Source organism: Ornithorhynchus anatinus, chromosome 11, assembly GCF_004115215.2.
Source record: "Ornithorhynchus anatinus isolate Pmale09 chromosome 11, mOrnAna1.pri.v4, whole genome shotgun sequence".
NCBI classification, from domain to species: domain Eukaryota; kingdom Metazoa; phylum Chordata; class Mammalia; order Monotremata; family Ornithorhynchidae; genus Ornithorhynchus; species Ornithorhynchus anatinus.
This window is the reverse complement of record NC_041738.1, coordinates 45,859,582-45,881,592: the sequence shown is the minus strand read 5'-3', so window position 1 is coordinate 45,881,592 and position 22,011 is coordinate 45,859,582. Positions and strand designations below refer to the sequence as shown.

The 22,011-nt window shown below is 47.0% G+C and overlaps 1 protein-coding gene across 3 annotated transcripts in view; it reads left to right on the top strand.

Moving 5' to 3' along the window:
• The window catches only part of LOC100076782 (dual specificity protein phosphatase 22-A-like), a 75,815-nt gene that overhangs the window by 32,232 nt on the left and 21,572 nt on the right, over window positions 1–22,011 (top strand). For all 3 annotated transcript variants that reach the window (XM_029076172.1, XM_029076173.1, XM_029076174.1), the window contains 2 exons: window positions 14,855–14,904; window positions 21,862–21,936. In XM_029076172.1, the coding sequence (XP_028932005.1) occupies window positions 14,855–14,904; window positions 21,862–21,936 (125 nt within the window). The remainder of the gene's footprint in view (window positions 1–14,854; window positions 14,905–21,861; window positions 21,937–22,011) is intronic.

The following is a 22,011-nucleotide window of genomic DNA, read 5'->3' as shown; positions in this document are numbered from 1 at the left end:
CTTCTGCTCAAATGCGTGGCTGCTTCCCAAGTCGGGGTGGCCGTCCGGTGAGTCGGTCAGTCGCATTTACTGTGTGCAGAGCACTGCACTAAGCACTTGGGACAGTACAATACAGTAAACCGACACGTTCCCTGACCGCAGCGAGCTGACAGTCTGGTGGGTGGTTGATCGAGGAGACCCCTGGACGGGAGAAGCTTCTTAGCTGATCGGTGTGCCTGGAGGCAGGGGGGTGGACGAGATGACCTCTTCCTATGGCTGGGGCTCTGGGCCCCGTGCTTTCGTGCCGCTGGTCATCCTGACCCCAAGATCGAGGACCAGGAGTGAGACTTTGCGTCTCTTCGTGCCGGAGCTCAAAGCCCTTGACGGACACTGTTTACTTAATTTCATGCCTTCCTCATTTTACGGGGACATAAACCAAGGCTGAGAGACAACACCGGCCCAGACCCTGTGTGGCTCTGGTCCAAAGTGCCCGAGGCCCTGCCGTCAGCCGGATCGGGCCAGCCTTTCCCTGCAGAGAGAGGAATGGGGTTCTCCCCTCACCTCCCTCCCTCCCCACTGACCTTCAGAAGGACAATAAAGGTTTCCTGCTCCTGCACTTGAGCAACTCAGAGAGAAAAATCAGAGAGGCAGAGACGGCTCGTGTGCACGGCGGGGGCTGCAGCTGGTGGGGAGAGAGCGGGAGCCACCTCAGACATATGGTAAACCACAGGGACCTCTGAGCCCGTTGCACAAAGTGCGCCTGCTGCGTGGGGGAGGCAGGAAGAGCACGGGGGATTGAGCAACACGCCTATCCCAGATTGGGGTTCAGAGAACCACAGGCTCGAGTCCTCTTCCCATGAAAGCAGCATGGCTGTCTCCAGTTTGGTGCACAGCTGGCCTCCTGGGAAGAAAAGGCCCCCGAGAACAGGGTTGTTCCGCGAGGTCCAGGGTGAGGGAGAGCCTCGTCCGGAAAGCCTCCTGAGGGTAGGGTCGTTCCTTGCGGTCCAGAGTGAGGAGAGAGCCGTGTCCGGAAAGACTGCCGAAGGGCTGGGGGTCCAGCAAGTGGATGGAAGGGATAGCCGGAGGGGAGGGCATATCGGACATCCCATGGCGCGAGAAGCGACGTGGCCTAGAGGCTAGAGCAAAGACCTGTAAATCAGAAGGACCTGGTTTCTAATCCCGGCTGTGCCACTTGTCTGTTGTGGGATTTTGGGCAAGTCACTTCACTTCTCTGCTTGGGAAGCAGCATGGCTCAGTGGAAAGAGCATAGGCTTTGGAGTCAGAGGTCATGAGTTCGACTCCCGGCTCTGCCACTTGTCAGCTGTGTGACTGTGGGCAAGTCACTTCACTTCTCTGTGCCTTAGTTACCTCATCTGTAAAATGGGGATTAACTGTGAGCCTCACGTGAGACAACCTGATTACCCTGTATCTACCCCAGCGCTTAGAACAGTGCTCTGCACATAGTAAGCGCTTAACAAATACCAACATTATTATTATTATTATTCTCTGGGCCTCACAGTTCCCTCATCTGTTCAGTGGGGATTAAGAGTATGAGTCCCTTTGTGGGGAAGGGACTGTGTCCAACCTGGTTATTTTGTATCTACCCCAGTGCCTAGTACAGTGCCTAGCACATAGTAAGCGCTTAACAAATACCATTAAAGAAACAAACAAAGCAAAAAACCCCCAAAAAACTTCGGGGTAAATTCTTCGTAGGCAGAGGCACCACATTCGTAAGGCTGTGCAGCCCCAAGTGTGCAGTGGTACTTAGCAATAATTAAATCAAGTTGTTGGCATTCAGCAGTGAATTCGACTTTGCTTTTTTACAATCCAGTTTTGAGGGTGCATTTGGGGCCATATGGGGTCTGGTGGTGTAAAAATAATTGTGATATTTGTTAAACACTTATCGAATCAATGAACTATTGATATAAATATGATTAATTATTTTTATGTGCTTAGCACTGTATTAAATGCTGGGGGTACTCAGTTTGGACACAGTCTCCCTCCCACACGGGCCCCACAGTTTAAGGGAGAGCAGGTATTGAATCCTCATTTTTCAGGTGAGGAAATGAGGCACAGAGAAGTTAAGTGGCTTCCCCAAAGTCACACAGCAGGTAAATGGCAGAGTGGGGATTAGAACCCAGGTCGTCTGACTCCCAGGCCCGTGCTTTTTGCATTAGGCCACGCTGTGGAACCTCTCCCCACCCCATCCTGGGTCCAGTCTGCACAACTCCCTCAGACTCGCTCCCCACACCAGGGTCTCTCCGAGCGGGGCCTGCCTTCCTGCCTGGGCTTCAGGTGGCTGAGTTGGCAAGGCGGAAGCCTCCAGACTCATTTCCTTCTCCACCCAAGGGGCTGTGGAAGTTGGGGGAGTCCTCCTGGAGTCTGGTCCTGCCGGGCTCTAATGAAAAGAGTCAGAGACTCAAGGTCTAGGGAAGCCCACCCCTTCTTTCTCCAGGCTTGCCTTTCCTCGTTGCTGCCAACTCTGCGGTTCTTGGGTTTCAGGAGCTGCCAACTGTGGAGCGGCTCCGCCACTCTTAGTGGAACGAAACTGCCGACTTGTCCACCATTGTATCTGCTGCCTGGGATGGGGGAGAGTCGATGGGGGCAGGGGAGGGAGCCGCTCCACTGGCTCGAGCAACCTGTTCCAGGGAACACACTCCAGGTCAGCAGAGGCGGATCTGGAGCCTGGCCATTTCCAAGACCCGCCAGGGAGCTGAGAAGGAGCAGAGGCCTTGGCGGGTGCAGCAAGCCCGGGGAGATTTCCCAGGGTTAGAATACCTGTTTGTTGCCTGGCCGGCCTCCCCCTAAAGAGGACAGCCAGCAGTCTTGGCTTCCTTGGCTCTGCTCTTTGTAGCTTCACCGGAACGGGCTGTGGAGAAAAGTTTTGCTCACAGGACTTTATGCCTGCTCTGGGGCCTGAAATGGACATTGTATTCCAGAGAAGAAAAGGTCTAGTGGAGAGAGCCTTGGGCTGGTTCTGGCTAGCTTCATTCCTACCCTGCCTTGGCCTTGCCTGAGTCACTTCCCTCTGGATACTTTTTTTAACTGATCTAGGAGAGAATAAAATCATCCTGTTCTCCTGCTCGTGGACCACACATCGCAGAGATGTGGAGTCACGATCTGCCCAGGCAGGTACCAGCTAAGTCTGCCCCTGGAGAAGCCTTCCGAGCCACGGAGTGATCCGAGCTAGGGATGGGAGGGTGGAGCCGGAGGTATGTGTCACTTTAATAATAATAATTATGATACTTGTTAAGCGTTTTCTCTTTGCCAAGCACTGTAGATACAAGTTAATCAGGTTGGACACAGACCCTGTCTCACGTGGGGCTCACAGTTTTAATCCCCATTTTACAGATGAGATAACTGAAGCATAGAGTAGTGAAGTGATTTGCCCAAAGTCACACAGCAGACAAGTGGCCGAGCGGGGATTAGAATCCAGTTCCTTCTACTAAGTGCTGGAATAGATGCAAACTAATCAGGTTGGATGCAGTCCATGTCCCCCATAGCACTCACGGTCTTAATCCCCAGTCAGTCAGTCAGTCAGTTGTATTTATTGAGTGCTTACCTTCAGAGCAGAGCACTGTACTAAGCTCTTGGCAGAGTACAATATAACAATGTAGCAGACATTCATTTTACAGATGCTCTTACTGAGGTACAGAGGAGTTGTGACTTGCCCAAGGTCATACAGCAGACAAGTGTCGGAGCTGGAATTAGAATCCAGGTCCTTTTTTTTAAATTGGTATTTAAGTGCTTACTATATGCCAGGCACTGTTATAAGTGCTGGAGTAGATAATAGATAATTTGGTTGGACACAGTCCCTGTCCCACATGGGGCTCACAGTCTTATTCCCCATTTTACAGATGAGGTAACTGAGACACAAAGAAGGGAAGTGACTTGCCCAAGATCATGTAGCAGGCGAGTGGTGGAGCTGGGATTAGAACCCAGTCCTACTGACTCCCAGGCCCGTGCTCTATCCACCAGGCCACGCTGCTGGTTGTGGTCCATCCTGCCTGGAGATTATCCTTTTGGGTGGAAATTAGGGAAGCAAACTTTCCATCCAGTGGTTATCTCATTTCTAAGATATCTGGCAGTTGTGTGCCCAGATGCCATCACCAGGGCCCAGATGCCATCTCTAGTTGGAGCTCCGGGCCCCCGTAAAAGGGGTCTGAAGTGATTTGGCCTCTCGCCATTAGTTCAGCCAGATCTTCCCTCAGTGGCTCACAGACCCAACCAAAATGTCCCCCCTCTCCACCCTTGGGTAGCTGAAACTTTCCAGTCTTAAAATAAAAGGACTTGATCTTTCACTTACAGGTCTTCAGTTTCACCAGCTGTAGAATGGGCTTCCCCACCTCCGAGGGGAGCTCTGAGTAGCTAATCATTGTCCTGGACGAGGCCAGGAAAGAAGCAGCAGGGCCTAGCAGAAAGAGCACTGGCCTGGGAGTCAGAGGACCTGGGCTCCACCACTTACTTGCTGCGTGACCTTGGGCAAGTCACTTAACTTCTCTGTTCCTCAGTTTCCTCATCTATTCTCCTCTTACTTAAACTGTGAGCCTCATGTGGGATTGGGACTCCATCTGACCTGATTATTTTGTATCTACCTAAGCACTTAGTACAGTGCTTGGCACAAAATAAGTGCTTAAATATAATAATAACTTTTATTATTCTTAATTATGGTATTATCAAGCACTTGCTCTATACCAAAACTTGTGCTAAGCACTAGGATTGCTACAATACAATCGGATGAGGCATAGTTCATATTTCAGTGAGAAGCAATGTGGCCTAGTGGAAAGAGCACAGGTCTGGGAGTCAGAGGATGTGGGTTCTAACCTCGGCTCTGCCATTTACCCACTCTGTGACCTTGGGCAAATCCCTTAGCTTCTCTGTGCCTCAGTTTCCTCATCCGCAAAATGAAAATTCAAACCTTGTTCTCCCTCCTACTTACACTGTCAGCCCCATATGGGATCGGGAGTGTGTCCCACCTGATTAACTTGTATCTACCTCAGTGTTTAGTGCAGTGCTTGGCACATAGTAAGTTCTTAACGAATGTCACAATTTAAAAAAATTATTATTACTTGGGACTCACAGTCTATGAGGGAAGGAAAACAAGTGAGGAAGCTGAGGCACAGAGAAGTTCAGTGACTTGCCCAAGGTAACACAGGAAGCACTATCTGGTAGGGTTCCCTTGAAACTTTAGATACTAGGTTCAAAGGAAACAGTTCTTCAGCAGTGGATGGAAAACATATGAAATGTATTACTCTAGGAAATTGTGCAGGGGGAAGATTAAGTAAGTTCAAGAGAAACTTGGATCAATTCATGGTCCCTAAATGATTCCTCAGTGTTAGGAAGGCTGTCAGGTAAGACCTGCATCACATGGTTCCCCCAAGCATTCTCTTGTCACTTATGGAGAATACTGGGCTGCATTCATTCATTCAATAGTATTTATTGAGCGCTTACTATGTGCAGAGCACTGTACTAAGCGCTTGGGATGTACAAATCGGTAACAGATAGAGACAGTCCCTGCCTTTTGGTGGGCTTACAGTCTAATCGGGGGAGACGGACAGACAACAACAATGGCAGTAAATAGAATCGAGGGGAAGAACATTTCATTAAAACAAGAGCAAATAAATAGAATCAGGGTGATGTACATCTCGTTAACAAAATAAATAGGGTGATGAAGATACATACAGTTGAGCGGACGAGTACAGCGCTGAGGGGATGGGATGGGATGGGGGAGGAGCAGAGGGAAAGGGGGGAGAAGAGGGTTTAGCTGCAGAGAGGTGAAGGGGGGGTAGAGGGAGCAGAGGGAAAAGGGAAGCTCAGTCTGGGAAGGCCTCTTGGAGGAGGTGACCTTTAAGGTTTCCTGACTCCCAGGCCCAGGCTCTTTTGACTAAGCCTCACCGCTACGCTTCTTCTCACTCCACTTTCTGATCTGTATGAGGGCACACACTGGTCACGGAAATGGGATAGTCATCAATCCCTGTTACGCGCATTCTGCTACCAGTAGCGATAAAACATAACCATAAACCCTGTCATCAGACTTTTTCCACAAAAAAAAAAGGCTAGGTTTGCTCCCAGTGTTTGTCCTTGGACCTAAAACTCTCAGGAGCAGTTTGGCCTAAAGCAAAGACACCCGGCCTGGAAGTCAGGAGGTACAAATTCTAATCTCAGCTCCATCGGTTACCTGCTGTGTTACCTTGATCAGGTCATTTCACTTCTCTGTTTCCTCATCTGTAAAATAGGGATTGAATATTTGTTCTCCCTTCCCCTTAGGCTCCCAGAGAAGCAGCGTGGCTCAGTGGAAAGAGCCTGGGCTTCGGAGTCAGAGGCCACGAGTTCGACTCCCGGCCCTGCCACATGTCAGCTGTGTGACTGCGGGGAAGCCACCCCACCCCTCTGGGCCTCAGTTACCCCATCTGCAAAAATGGGGATCAACTGTGAGCCTCACGTGGGACGACGTGACCACCCTGTATCTACCCCAGCGCCTAGAACAGCGGGGAGCATGGAACAGACGTGTGACGTGCGATTCGAACTCAGGTCCTCTGACTCCCAGGCCTGTGCTCTTTCCAGTAGATCATGCTTTGTGACATTGGGCAAGTCAATTTATCTGTGCCTCTGTTTCCCCATCTATGCGAGTCAATAATGGCATTTTGCCCTTATGGGCCTGTATCTGGCCTGATTATCCTGTATCTACTTCAGTGCTTAACAAATACATTATTAGTAGTAACAGCGCTAATAATAATAATATCAACAATGGATCCCTTACTGAGGGGATATCCCTAGTCAGCAAGAACAGATACAACCTGCCAGAGTTGAGACTCTGGGTCACTTTCCCCGCCTGGCTGGAGAGGTTGAGAGGAAGGGTAGGGTGCTTTGTTTTGGTCCGTGCTGTCAAACAGCCCAAGCCGTGACGTGAAGCAGCCCCGAGCCAACGTAAACACTGGAGGAGCAACTGAAGGGCTCAACATTCAGGCAGCAGAGACTGGGGGGAGAAGGGGCCGGCGAGGTTCTTGGGGGAAATCGAACCATCAGGGCATGGGCTTGGCAACTCCAGATGATCCTCTCCCCTAGCTCAGTGACACAGCTGGGCAAGGATGGCTCGGAAGCAGTTGGTTGGCTAAGGGTCCGTCTTCAAATCCGCTACCTTTCCCCTCTCCCCACTTCCTCCCACCTTCCCTCCCCTCCACCGGGCTGAGTGGCTGAATGATGAAGTGTCGTGAGTTCATTTGTTTTAGAACTTAGGAGGGAGGATAGCCTTTTGCCCAAGAAGTCCCAGGGAATTTGAGGATTTCCAACTCCTCCCCTGGTGGTCGTCTCTGTGGATCAAGTCCGGCTCCAGCCGAGCCCATTTCCGGGCCGAGTTTCCCCAGTAGTTAAAAGCGAGGCATTCGGAGACCCCAGAAGGTGGATCGGGGGACTTCTCATCATCACCAATGCTGTGACCCACCTCCCACCATCCCCTCGTGCTCTCCTCTCTCCCTCCCGGGGACGGTCAGGCCGTCGATGGCCCCGGGGCCTGGGAGACCCTGATCACTGGGCTCGGTGGGGATCCTTGAGCTCTTCTGAAGTGAAACACAGGGAGGCAATTGGGTTGGCCTTAGGGAGTCAGGGTTGTGCCAGGACCAGTTGGAGGTATTTATTGAGCGCTTACTCTGTGTAGTGCTCTGAGCATTTGGGAAAGTACAGTAGACCCAGAGTTGGTAGACCCAATCCCTGCCCACACTGAGCTTAAAGTCTAGAAGAAGGAGCAGAATGGGATTCCAGTCTCAGCTCGCATCTGACAGCAGTAGCAGCGTGGCTCAGTGGAAAGAGCCCGGGCTTGGGAGTCAGAGGTCATGGGTTCGAATCCCAGCTCTGCCTCTTGTCAGCTCTGTGACTGTGGGCAAGTCACTTAACTTCTGTGTGCCCCAGTTACCTCATCTGTAAAATGGGGATTAAGACTGTGAGCCTCACATGGGACAACCTGATTACCCTATATCTACCCCAGCGCATAGAACAGTGCTCTGCACATAGTAATCGCTTAACAAATACCAACATTATCTGACCTTAGGTTCCCATAGCCTTTGGTCAGATCTTGACTTGGAATGGACTACAAGCCTAGGCTTGAACATTAGAATCTAAGACCCTGTCCTTGACTGTTGAAATCACTAACCTGAATTACAAGCTCTGAAACAACCTGAGCTACAGTGCTAAAACAGGAGATTTGAGCAGATTTTCCTTGAAAAGCAGCATAGCCTAGTGGAAAGAGCATTGGTCTGGGAGTCAGAAGACCTGCGTTCTATTTTCTGCTCTGGCCCTGTTTTTTTAAATGGTACTTGTTAAGCACTTACTGTGTGCCAGACGCTGTACTACACTCTGGGGTAGGTAAAAGCTAATCAGGTTGAACACAGACCGTGTCTCACGTGGGACTCACAGTCCCAATCACTATTTTACAGATGAGGTAACTGAGGCCTAGAGAAGTTAAGTGACTTGCCCAAGGTCACATAGAGCTGGGATTAAAACTCACGTCCTCTGACTCCCAGCCCACACTTTTTCCACTAGGCCATGCTTTGTGACACTGGGTAGGTCACTTAATGTACCTGTGCCTCAGTTTCTCCATCTATTCAAAGGAGATTCAGTGCCTGTTCTTGCTTCTACTTTGACTTTGAGCCCCAAGTGGGACAGGTACTGTGTTTGACCTAAATTATCTTGCATCTAATACCATGTTTGGTACATACTGCTTAACAAATACCACGATTATTATTATTTAATTTTATATTATTAAATAATAATAACCGTGGTATTAAGCGCTTATTATGTGAGCTACTAGAGAAGCAGTGTGGCGTAATGGCAAGAGCACAGGCTTAGGAGTCAGAAGTCGTGGGTTCTAATCCCGCCTCTGCCACTTGTCAGCTGTGTGACTTTGGCCAAGTCACTTCACTTCTCTAGGCCTCAGTTACCTCATCTGTAAAATAGGGATTAAGACTGTGAGCCCCACGTGGGATAATCTGATTACCTTGTATCTACCCCAGCACTTAGAACAGGGCTTGGCACATAGTAAGCACTTAACAAATACCATCATCATCATCATGTTCCAGGCACTGTGCTAAGCACTGGGGTGGATAGAAGCAAATAAGGTTGGACACAGTCCCTGACCCACGTGGTGCTCACAATCTCGATCTCCATTTTACAGAGGAGGTAACTGAGACACAGAGAAGTTAAGTGACCTGTTCAAGATCAAACAGCAAAGTGGAGGAGCCAGGATTAGAACTCATGACCTTCGGACTCCTAGGCCTGTGCTGGATCCACTACGCCATGCTGCTTCTCTAATAAAGACGTGACAGATTAAGGGAGGTGGTAATTTATCATTCAAAAATCAAAAGACAGTGGGAGCTATGAACAGTGTTCCGGGGAGTAGGCACTGAATAGTTCCAGCTCCATCCTTGCTGGATCATGGGGATCCATTCTGTGCCTTGAGTTCCGTGCCGGTATAGAAGAGAAGTAAAAACTTAACCAATAATGGTGATGGATGATATCTCGTCTACCAAATTTTTTGATGTCTCCAGATGTTAGCTCCTTGAGGACAGAAATTGTGTCTGCTAAATCTATTGTCCTCCCCCAAAAACTTGGTACAGAGTTCTGCATTGACTAATCCATACTATTGATTGATTGAGAAGGGCTCTGAGGAGAGGCATCCGAAGTAATGGAAACTTGTATGGGTCTCTTTCTTCAGGCAGACCTGAGAGGTTGTAGCCTTTATATTCATTCAATCGTATTTATTGAGCACTTACTATGTGCAGAACACCGTACTAAGCGCTTGGAATGTACAAATGGGTAACAGATACAGTCCCTGCCCTTTGACGGGCTTACAGTCTAATCGTTATATGTTGCCTGAGTAATCAGGAGCTGCTGGGTACCTATTTGGTGGTGAGAGAAGAAACGTGCAGGTGTGGCCTACTTCAGACACAGCGACAGGCCCCCGACAAATCAGGAAGAGTTGAGGTGTGTTGGCCATCACTGGCTAACAACCCACTAGGAAATTTGCCATAGTGTCTTTAGTGGGAACAGCTTTGTGAGCCCCATGGGAGGGGCTGAGGGATGGTAGAATCCTAGTGGCCCTTGTTATTTGCAGAGAGGCCTGTTTCCACATGATGAGGGTATTTATTAAGTGTGTCCTATGTGCCAAGCACTATGCTTAGTCCTGGGATCTACACAAGATCATCAGATCAGGTGTAGTCTCTGTTCCACATGGGGCTCACACCTTTAGATGGAGGGAGTGATATTTTCTCCCCATTTTACAGATGGGGAAACCAAGGCCCTGAGCAGGTCAGTGACTTCCTCAGGGTCACCCAGCAGGCAAGTGGCAGAGCCAGGGCTAGAACCCATTTCTCCTGTCTCCCAGACCTGTGGTCTTTCCACTCGGTCCCCCTGCCTTCCAAAACTTCTTCTGCATGGCTTCTGACTTGTTCTATAATCCTAAAGAGCTAAATCTCTCTTGAGCAGCAGTGGCTTGCAGATTTATTCATCCTGTTTGGCACATTAAACTCTGTTGAGTCAGCTCTGCATGCCCCATTGGTGACTCAGAGTTATTAATCAAAATCCAGACATCAACTAGTCCATCTCCTCATATCTAACAAGGTTTCATTAATTCTTCCTGGCCAAATATTTGCTGGTTCTTTTCTTTAAGATCTGCTAGGCCATTCGATTCCCGGCCAAACCATGGTTGTCCCTGCTCAAAGGATACTTGTGAAGAAGGATAATAATAATAATAATAATTGTGGCATTTATTAAGTGCTTACTATGTGCCAGGCACTATATTAAGTGCTGGGGTGAATGCAAGTGAATAAGGGTGGACAAAGGCCCTGTCCCACACGGACTCAAAGTTTTAAATCCAGTAGGCATTCATGACCCTGCTTATGCTTAATGCAGTTCTGCACACAGTAAGCGGTCAGTAAATACGACTGATTTCAAGATAAATTCAGGTTTCCGAGCCTCATTTTGTTGGAGATTTAAAAATCAGTATCTTCTGAATAGATCTTGAACAGAATCATGAAACTCAATTCAGGAGGTCATCTGGTCCATTCCTACACCTCCAGCAAATTTCACCTTGCCATCCACTCGTTTTAGTCTAACAAGCAAGCCATCAGTTGTACTTATCGGCCACCTACCTTGTGAAGAGCACTCAACTGAGCTCTTGGGAAAATACAGCAGTAGACACTGTCCCTGCCATAATGGAACTTACGAGCTAGTTGGGGAGACAGACACTAAAATAAATTTTAGGTAGGGGGAATCAAATGCTTCTCTGTGGAGAGAAATCCCATTTTGGGCAGATGTCTGAGTTTTGGGCCACACCCCAGAAGGGATCAACATCACTGTTTCACCAGGGGCAGTTGGAAGTCCCTTTTTAAGCTCAAGATGAGTGCTCTCCCCCAGGCTCCAACCAGGGAAGCTGTGAGATGATTGCGAATGATTGATTCCAAGACTTGTAGGACCTGTATTAGCCCTTGAGTCTGGATCATTCATTCAGTCAAGTTCATTAACTGAGGGCTTAATTTGTGCAGAACACTGTATTAAGTGCTTGAGAGAGTACTGTACAATAAAGTTAGGAGACCCAGTAATAGTAATTGTGGTATTGGTTAAGTGCTTACTATATGCCAAGCACTGTACTAAACACTGGGAGAGATACAAGATGATTGTCCCATCTGGTGCTCACAGTCTAAGTAGGAGGGAGAACAGGGATTTAATCCCCATTTTGCAGCTGAGGGAAGGCAGAGACGTGAGGTGACTTGCCCGAGGTCACGCAGCAGATAAGCGGCAGAGCCAGAATTAGAACCCACTTCCTCTGACTCCCAGGCCTGTGCTCTTTCCGGTAGCCCATGCTGCTTCCCAATCTCTGCCCTCAAGGTGCTTACAATCCAGTGGGGGAGGCAGACATTAAAATAAATTACAGGTAGGGAAAGCAGCACAGTAGAAGGAGATGTGCATAAAGGCTGTGGGTGCGGGTTTGGGTCAATTTCAAAGTGCATCTCCAAGTTCATAGGCAGTGCAGAAGGGAGAGAGAGTAGTTTGGATCTCCTGGTCTCTGGGTTCTAGTGTCTGACCAATGCTGCTCCATGGTGTTTTCTGATTAAAAGTCTAATGATCATTCTGGCTTGGCCCTCTGTTTTGAAAAGACAACCTTCTGAGGTCTCCATGGGCCACTTCCAGACAGTTCTTATACAGAGTTAATATCCCAGGGCTGCATTTTCTCTCAGTGTTTATGTGGCTGGATTTTTTTTTTTTGAGGTCAAATGTAGTTTACCCCGTACATACTGTAGGAAAGAGATTGATGGAGATGTGGGGAGCTCTGGGTTATGTAGCGTGTTGGTGTTTAGCTACTGGAACCCCTCTGGCAGGTTTCACATCCACTGTTCTGTGAGGTTTTTGAGAAGATTCCACATTCTAATTTTAGGGCCCTGCTGGGAGGATTTAGGATACATCATTTCACTGAGAAATGTTTGCAGTTGAAATAAATCCTGCACAGGCTATATCAAGTCTGCTCTGTGGAAAAAAAAAAGAGAAAAGCATAACAGAATCAGGAGTAATGTTTGTTTTAGTACCATCCAAGCCCAATTTATAGCAGCAACTTGCAATACCGCCTCCTTAATTTTCTGTATAGCCATTTTACAAGATGCCAGATTTCTCTTTAGTAATTTGGGGGTATCCTGCTTCCTTCAGCTGATGGGTGTCCTGGGAATCTCCTTGATTTTCAAAATCACTGGTCTCCCCTAGTCTTTCCCTTCACTGTAGACAGCACCGTCCTTTCTGTCTCAGAAGCCTATTACCTTGGCATTATCCTCAACTGATCTGTCATTCAACCTCCATATCCAAATCCTGTCCATTTTACCTTCCCAACATTGCTAAAATCCACCCCTCTCCATCCAAATCACTTCCATGCTGATCCCAGCGCTTATCATATCTCAACTTGATTACTGCATCAGCCTCCTCGCTTACTGCCCTGCCCCATCTCTTCCCACTCCAGTCCTTACTTCACTTAGAGAAGCAGCATGGCTCAGTGGAAAGAGCCCGGGCTTGGGAGTCAGAGGTCATGGGTTCGAATCCAGGCTCTGCCACTTGTCAGCTGTGTGACTGTGGGCAAGTCACTTAACTTCTCTTTGCCTCAGTGACCTCATCTGTAAAATAGGGATTAACTGTGAGCCTCATGTGGGACAACCTGATTAGCCGGTATCTGCCCCAGAGCTTAGAACAGTGATCTGCACATAGTAAGCGCTTAACAAATACCAACATTATTATTCACTTTGCTCCCTGAATCGTTTTTCCATAAAAGCCCTTCCTTCACTCTGCTGCATAAAAACATTCAGTTCACTTATCCCTACTCTTCAAGAACCTCCAGTGCTTTCCCATCCAACTCCACATCAAAGAGAAACTCCTTAAGGCCCTCAATCAGCTATTCCTCTCTTATCTTATCTCACTGATTTCCTACTACAGCCCGGCTCACACACTTCACTCCTCTAAGGCCAACATACTCACTGTGTGTCGATCTCATCTCTCGCAGCCCGACCCCTTGCCCACATCCTTCCTCTGGCCTAGAACTCCCTTTCTCTTCATATATAATAGACCACCAGTTTCCCCACCTTTGTGAAGCAGTGTGGCTCAGTGGAAAGAGCCCAGGCTTGGGAGTCAGAGGTCATGGGTTCTAATCCCCGCTCCGCCGCCTGTCAGCTGTGTGACCTTGGGTAAGTCACTAAACTTCTCAGTGCCTCAGTTACCTCATCTATAAAATGCGGATGAAGACTGTGGGCCCTACGTGGGACAACCTGATTACCTCGTATCGATCCCTGTGCTTAGAACAGTGCTTGGCACATAGTAAGGGTTTAACAAATACCAACATTATTATTATTATTATTATTAAAACACATCTCTTCCAAGAAGCCTTCCTTGATTAAGCCCTCATTTCCTCTTCACCCTTTCCCTTCTCTGTTGCCTTTGCATTGGCTCTGCACCCTTTAAACATTTGATATTCACCCTACCCTCAGTCTCACAGCCATTATGTAGTTATCCATAATTTATTTTAATGTCTGCCTTCCCCTCTAGACCGTAAGCTTCTTGTGGGCAGGGATCATATCTACTGACACTACTATATTGTACTCTCTCAAGTGCTTAGTACAGTCCTCTGTGCCCAGTGCTCATTAAATACCACTGATAGGTATTTATAAATGCCATTGACCTACCAACATAGGGTGTGTGTGAACAAGAGGCAGGTGGTGAGAGAGATAAGAATGAGCCAAAGTGAGTAGATTGGCTTGAGAAGAGCAAAGTGGGTGAGTGATATGTGGTGGGAGAGGAGCAAGGCTAAGTAGAGAGGAGAGACTGATTGAGTGCCTGGAAGCTCCTGGACTGGAGCGTCACATCCAGTTCTATGTTTCAAATTAAAGAAAGTCTTGGGGAACTTGGAAAGCATTTAGAGAGGAGCCACAGAGATAAAGAATTGGAAAACAGTACATTTAAGAAAGACTAGAGGGACTGAAGTTATTCAGCCTGGAGAAGAAAAGGCTGTGGGTGATTTTAATGGTGGTTAGCAAGGATATTAGGGGCTCATTCAGAGACTGGTGAATTCTCTAATTATATCCAGTGAGGGGACAAAATAGGAAATTTTATTAAGCTGCACCGAGGGGGATTTAGGTTAGCTAGAAGTGACACCTTTCTGATTGGGAGAGTTGCTGAAGATTAGAATGGGGAAGGCTTTGGATTCGCTTCTACTGGGACCTACAAAAGTAGGATAGAGCCAGCTGTCTGATAAGGTCAAGGTGTAGATCTGACTGGCAGCAAGGGAGTTGTTCATGTGACTTTTGGAGGACCCAATCAGCATTAAGATTCCCTGATTCTTTTTGTTATATTTCAGGACATGTCTTACCTCTGCATCTCAGCTTCGGATTCATCCAGTCAGAACCTGTAAGTGTTTAAGTTTCTTAACGACGGGGACTGTGGGATGTTCTTTCCGTGGTCTAGGGGCTGGCTGTTTTTGGTGAGGTTGGGGGAAGTCTGCTTTTTAATTTTTTTATTTTATGGGCTGGGATCCTTTTCTCCTCCCACCCTCAGTGAGATTCAATAAATTGTAACTTTTTAAGGTTGACCAAAGTTCCAAGGGCTACCAGAACTCAAGCATCTTGACTCCCTAAATCTCAGATTTAGATAAAGTAAATACAGAGAACTGATCAATTACTTAACCTAGAAAATGGTCTAACAACTGCACATTTTGGGCCTCTTACTCAGCCTTGTTTGGTCAAATTCTCCCTTGAACTTTCTCCGATATAACACGACATAGCAGATAAATGAGGTGGGGAGGTAACACGGCCTAGTGAAAAGATCAAGGGATGGGGAGAAAGGAGACCTGGGTTCTTGTTCCAGCTCTGTGCTATAGGATCTCAGGCAAGTTACCTAAGGTCTCAGCTCATTTCTTAATGCACTGCCCAGCTGGGGGTTGGAGAGAGAGGGGAGGGGGCTGAGAGACTCAGACTCCTTTATAAATGAACTAGAATTATTTCGTACTTGCTCCCCTATGCCATCAATGACATGGAAAGGCCTCCGTGCCATTCCGAATTGTCATTGGATGAAATCCAGTAACAGCGACTGGGGGAAGGGGCACTTAGTGTCGTTTTTGACGGGAGACGCCATTCTGGCTTCCACAAACCAGTGCTGGATTGATTCCACAACAAGGGTTTGTTTTGATAACCTAGAATATCACTTCCTGCATGTGACCGTCCGGGTGGTAGCAGAGGTCACTGAAATTTGAAGTTCTTGCTGCTGCTCTTGTATTTGCTGTTTCTAGCCTACAGCTCTAGTTCTCAAACTATGATAATAATAATGATGATCAAAATAATTGGGTTATTTGTAAAGTGCTTTCTCTGTGGCAAACACTGTGTTAAGCACCACGGTAGATACAGGATAATCAGGTCAGACACAGTCCCTGCCCCACGTAGTGTTCACAGTCTAATGGGAACAAAGGGGATTTTATCCCCATTTTACAGATGAGGAAACTGAGGTAGGGAGAAGTTAAATGACTATCTAAGGTGCCAAAGCAGAGAAGAGACAGAGCCAGGATTAAAATCTAGGTCCTCTGACTCCCTGGCCTGTAGTTTTCCCACTAGCCCACACTACTTCTCAGGAGCTGATAATTTTGAAATGATCTTGTGTTTTAATTTTTTCAAAGTACTTTCATATCAGTTGTCTTATTTTATCCTCATGACATCCCCCGAGGCACTTCAACTTTTCTCCTGAACGGAAAGTTTCTGACAGCAGGATGGTGTAATGTCATCATGCAAATTAGCACTGTCCCACAAGCTCAAGGCCTGAAAAATGTCTGGGTCTAAGAGAAGTTAGAATGCAGGCAAATTAGAATTTTAATGAAAACAGATAGCATGATGTTTAGGATTCTACTTTTAGGTACACCAACATGGACAACAGCTGTATCATTTCATTATCTATAAATTCTATACTATATATTATATTAATGCCTGTCTCCCCCTCTAGACTACAAGCTCATTATTGGCAGGGAACATGCCTACCAACTCTGTTTTATTCTCAAGTGCTTAGTACAGAGCTCTGCACAGAGTAGGCACTCAATAAATGCTATTGATGATGATGATGATGATTATGAAGAGTTAGCAAAAATTGCTTGTTGTTTTTTTGGACTCTGGGAAAGAGAATCGACTGTTGGGAAGTAGAAACCTGGGTTCAAGCCCCAACTCCTGCTGGAGAACATGGAGAACATGGAGAACTGCATGGAGAAGTTACATAACTACTATATGTCAAACTCAACATAAGTTACGTGGTAACTGTGTGTGAATGAGTGTGTGTGTTTGTGTGTGTGTGTATATGAAAGCCATATAACACAATGTTGAATACAAAATGATGCCTAAAAAGTCATTAACAAATGAATCTTTTAATGTTGGATTTGTTGACTGAAAGAATCATGAACACCTATCACCCACCTCAATTCTAACCTTGGCCCAAACTAAGAATGAGATTTTTCAACAAGTAGGGGTTGTAAGCGAATTGATTTTGGGGAAAATTGACGACTGACTCTAGTCAAATTGTAATTCCTCTGTGGGATCTCTGATGATTATGGTATTTGGTTACTTGACAAACGATACCCAGAGGTTTCGTTTGTCATTTCCACCCTGCAGTTGGGGTGGCTGGCTTGGGGACTTAATGACTGCAGAATTGCAGTCTACTCAACTTCAGATAGGGAGAGTTAGAGACCGAGAGAGAGTGAGAATGAGAGAGAAAGAGAGAGAGAAAGAAACCTAGTCAGGCAATTTTGCTGGCTCATGTTCTCCCTGAGTGGAAGAAAGCAGCTTTACAAGAAGTACCTTTTTTTTTTTTTCAGCAAGCTCAGGGTATTTTTTTTCCTTCTAGTTTTTGCAACTGTGATGTGTCTACATGAAATTGGCCACAGGAAGGAAGCCTTGTTCAACAAGTTATTTTCTGCACATCCCTTTATACCCCAGATTTCACAATGTGGGTAAACTTACTCTGGGAGAGGCTGATTACTTTTGAGACCTCAGAGTCTCTGGGAGAATGTTAGTTTGGTGGTGCAGGAGTCGGAGCGGCAGGCTCATGTCTGAGCCTCTCTCCAGCCAGTAGGGGTGGGAATCGGTAGTAAGAGGGAGAAAGGGGGAGGAGAGGGTAAATTTGAGTTTTTCTCTCTTAGAGGGAGAGGACTTAGAGACCAAGCCTCTACCTAAGATCTGGGAAGGGGGCCTGGGGTGGTCACGCCAGTGAGATTTGACAATGAGGAAGTCAGCAGCGTGTTAGGACTTGAAATAAAAATAACGCAGGGGTGCTGGGTGAATTGGTTTGCAGTGAATTTTGAAGAGAAAGAAATCATAATCGTGGTATTCATCAAGCAGCAGGGCCTAATGGAAAGAACCCGGGCCTAGGAGTCAGAGGACCTGGGTTCTCATCCTGGCTCTACCATTTGTCTGCTGTGTGACCTTGGGCAAGTCACTTCACTTCTCTGGGCCTCAGTTACCTCATCTGTAAAATGGGGATTAAGACCCCATGTACCATATAGACTGTGTCTAAGCTGATTAGCTCCTATCTTCTGCACTGCTTAGTACAGTGCCTGGCATGTTGTAAGCACTTAACACACACCATTAAAAAAGGAAAAAAATGGGGAGAGCTGTGGTCTAATGAATATGAAGCAGGGGAGGGAGTTCCAAACAGGAACTTGTGCCAAAGGAGAAGGCGAGTAAGCGTTGTCATCGATGTCACTGATGTTAGGAGAGATGAGAATGAGGCTCCATGAGCCAGGGAACTAGCCAGAAGGAAATGAAGAGTGTGAGCTGGGGTGTAGTGGGAGAAGAGATGCTCATTCCTCAGAATGGGCATTCTGGAACAGGGTCTTCAGCATAGTAAGTGCTTATAAGATGGCTACTGACCACCCTTGTAGATTCTGGACATAGGGATAACAATGAATAATAAAAAAATTCTGTTAAGCACTTTCTATGTGCCAAATACTGATGGAGACAAGGTAGTCAGGTCAGCACAATCCCTGTTCCACATGGGGTTCAAAGTCTTAATCCCTAGTTTTCAGATGAGGTAACTGAGGCACAGAGAAGTGAAGTGATTTGCCCAAGGTCACACAACAGATAAGTGGCAGAGCCGGGATTAGAACCCAGGTCCTTCTGACTCCTAGGCTCGTGCTCTATCCACTAGGGCCCGCTGCTGCACCATGCTGGATGGGCAGTGAATCAAAATGAAGCCATACACAACATTTTGTGGACATCTGTCAGTCTGCCCGAACCCAGGACATTCCGCCTGGGGAGCCCCGTGACTCCCCAACTTGCTCTAGCAGTGTTGCGCTCCCTTCCAGATCTTTCTGGACACAGGTACAGTTTTCCAAGTTGTGGAACTCAGTGGCAGGAGCTGAGGCAAAGAAAGGCTGGAGGTTAAAGTTAAAAATGTCAGACCAGCTGAAAATGAGATGAATGATCACCCAGTTTGCCTAATTGTACCCTCTCATCTACCCCGGCCCCCCCTCGGGCTCTCTTTTTCTCTGAAGGAACAGGGTCAGGGATGTTTAGAGAAGCCTGACGGCCCATGACAGACTAATTCCTCTCATCCCCAACTCTTCTCAGCAACCTCAATGTTTCCTTCTTTCTTTCTTTGGAAGTTTCAGGACTTGGCACAAGGGGCATCAGAAAAATCTAGATAACTAAAATCCACAAACCATGCAAACACCCCACTTTACCCAATACTGTAATTTCATTCCCTTTCTGCGTCATCAAACTCTCCCCTTATCCCGCCCCCAAGATCTGCTAACAAGAAGTTAAGTGGTTTGGTTTGAGTTTCATTCTCCTTTCATTTCTCCTATCTGTGTCTATCCTATCAATCAATCTATCTATCTATCTATCTATCTATCTATCTATCTATCTATCTATCTATCTATCTATCTATCCTCTCTCTAGTGGAGGACTGATGACCAGAACGATGACCCAAGGGCAGTGAGGAGGAGGGGAAATAAGGGCCTAAAAAATCCAGAAAAATGGAAGAATCAATCTCCAAATAAGTCTGGGTATCTTGGGTGGCGACACTGTTTTCATTCCACGGGGTGGGGAGAGGTAAAATTGTTTCCCTTAGTGAGATATAAGACTGTAGCTAGACTGTAGACTGTCAGCTCCTTCTCTAGACTGTAAGCTCCTTGTGGGCAGGGAACATGCCTACCAATTCTATTATTTTGTACTCACCTAAGCCCTTAGTAATGGGCTGTGCACATGGTGAGTGCTCAATAAATATGATTGATGGATATAATGCTAATTGCTACTGCCATTTGAAGTTATTTGAAATTAATTTGCCTTTCTTGTCAGAGCCCGTGAGTGGGGCGGTTCAATCCATATGACAGATTTTCTGAGTGGCGAGTAGGAGGTAGAGGGGCCAGAGTTGACTTTGAGGCACCTGATTGGCTGGTTGGCTGCAAGATGAATGCAGATGGGAAGCATCTTGGCTTAGGGGAAAGAGCACAGATCTAGGAGTCAGAGGACCTGGGTTCCAATCCTGACTCTGCCATGTGTCCGTTGTGTGAATTTGGGCAAAGCATTTAATTTCTCTGTGCCTCAGTTTCCTATACAAATAGGGATTAAATTCTACTCCTTCCTACTTAGGACTGTGTCCAGCCTGATCATCTTGTAAATAAAATAAATAAATGGTGGTATTTAAGCACTTACTATGTGTAAAGCACTGTTCTAAGTTCTGGGGGATACAAGGTGATCAGGTTGTCCCACGTGGGGCTCACTGTTTTAATCCGCATTTTACAGATGAGGTAACTGAGGCACAGAGAAGTTAAGTGACTTGCCCAAAGTCACACAGCTGGCAAGCGGCGGAACCGGGATTCAAACCCATGAACTCTGACTCCCAAGCCGGGGCTCTTTTCACTGTGCCACTCTGCTTCTGCTTGTATCTACCCCAGTGTTTAGTACAGTGCTTGGCACATAGTAAAGGCTTAATAAATACCATAATTATAGTGATAGATTTAGTGGTGTAGATCCATCAGTACAGACTATTCATCCCGGGCATGTCCAAGGTGAGTTTTTGAAGGCAAAACTTCTCAGTTCCTCACTGACCAAGCAATTGCATTTATTGAGCATTTACTGTGTGCCGAGCACTGTACTGAGCGTTTGGGAGAGAACAATATAAGAGAGTTGGTCTTGAGAGCTTACAGTATCGAGAACTTACAGTTTAGAGAACTAATGTTTTACCTTTCCCTATTGTGATACTTGTTAAATGCTTACTGTGTCAAGCACTCTTCTAAGTGCTGGGGTAGATGGAGGATAATCATGTCAGACACAGTCCCCTGCACCACCCAGGGCTCGCAGGAGGGAGGACAGAGTTTGAATCTCCGTTTTACAGATGATCCTCTAAGCCGAAAGCTCGCTGTGGGCAGGGAACGTCCTTGCCAACTCTGTGTTGTTGAACTCTCCTAAACACTCAGTACAGAGCTCTGAATGCAGTAAGCACTTAATAAATACCATTGGTGATGGTAATGAGGAACCTGAGGCACAGGGAAGTTAAGTGGCAGGCAAGTAGAGAAGCAGCGTGGCTCAGTGGAAAGAGCACGGGCTTTGGAGTCAGCGGTCATGAGTTCGAATCCCAGCTCTGCCACTTGTCAGCTGTGTGACTGTGGGCAAATCACTTAACTTCTCTGGGCCTCAGTTACCTCATCTGTAAAATGGGGATTAAGACTGTGAGCCCCATGTGGGACAACCTGATTCCCCTATGTCTACCCCAGCACTTAGAACAGTGCTCTGCACATAGTAAGCGCTTAACATATACCAACATTATTATTATTATTATTAAGTGGCAGAGCGACTATTGGGGTGGAAAAGCCCAGGCCACCTATTCCCCACAGTCTCAGTGATCTGACTCCAGGAGAAATCCATTTCACATTCACTGAGGACGCTACCCTCTCAAGTGTCTTACAGTGGAATTAACGCTCAGCTCCCTTCTAGCCCATGAGAAAAGAGAGCTCAGTGACCTGTATCTATTGACTTAAGGAGCCTCTTTTGCTGAGGCCCTCCATGCACTTTCATCTTCCCAACATTCCTTTGAAGACAGGAAGATGATGACATTCCTCATTTTGAAGACGGGAGCTGGGGGTGGGGGTGGTGTCCAGAGGGGTTTAAGTGCCTTGCCCGCAATCACACGCATCAGTTGAAGCAGGACAGAAATCCCCAGTTACGATTGATTCAAGAATTCTGTCTGCTGACCGCCCCGTTGCCTTTTTGTGGGAGAGCTCGAATCAGAAATTTGCCCTTAGCCTGTGACCAAGCCTGCTGTTCAGTACTCAGCTGCCCCAGAGCCAAGGTGAGCCAATCTTTAATTTGGGCCCTTTGTTTTTTGTCTTTCTAGGATACAGCATTTCAAGGAGTGCATCTCCTTCATCCACCGGTGCCGGCTCCATGGGGGAGGATGCCTTGTTCACTGGTTAGTGCTTGATCTTCTCCCTGCTGGTCTGCTCAGGTCCATTTCGTACTGCTCCTTGCCAATATTTACGGGATT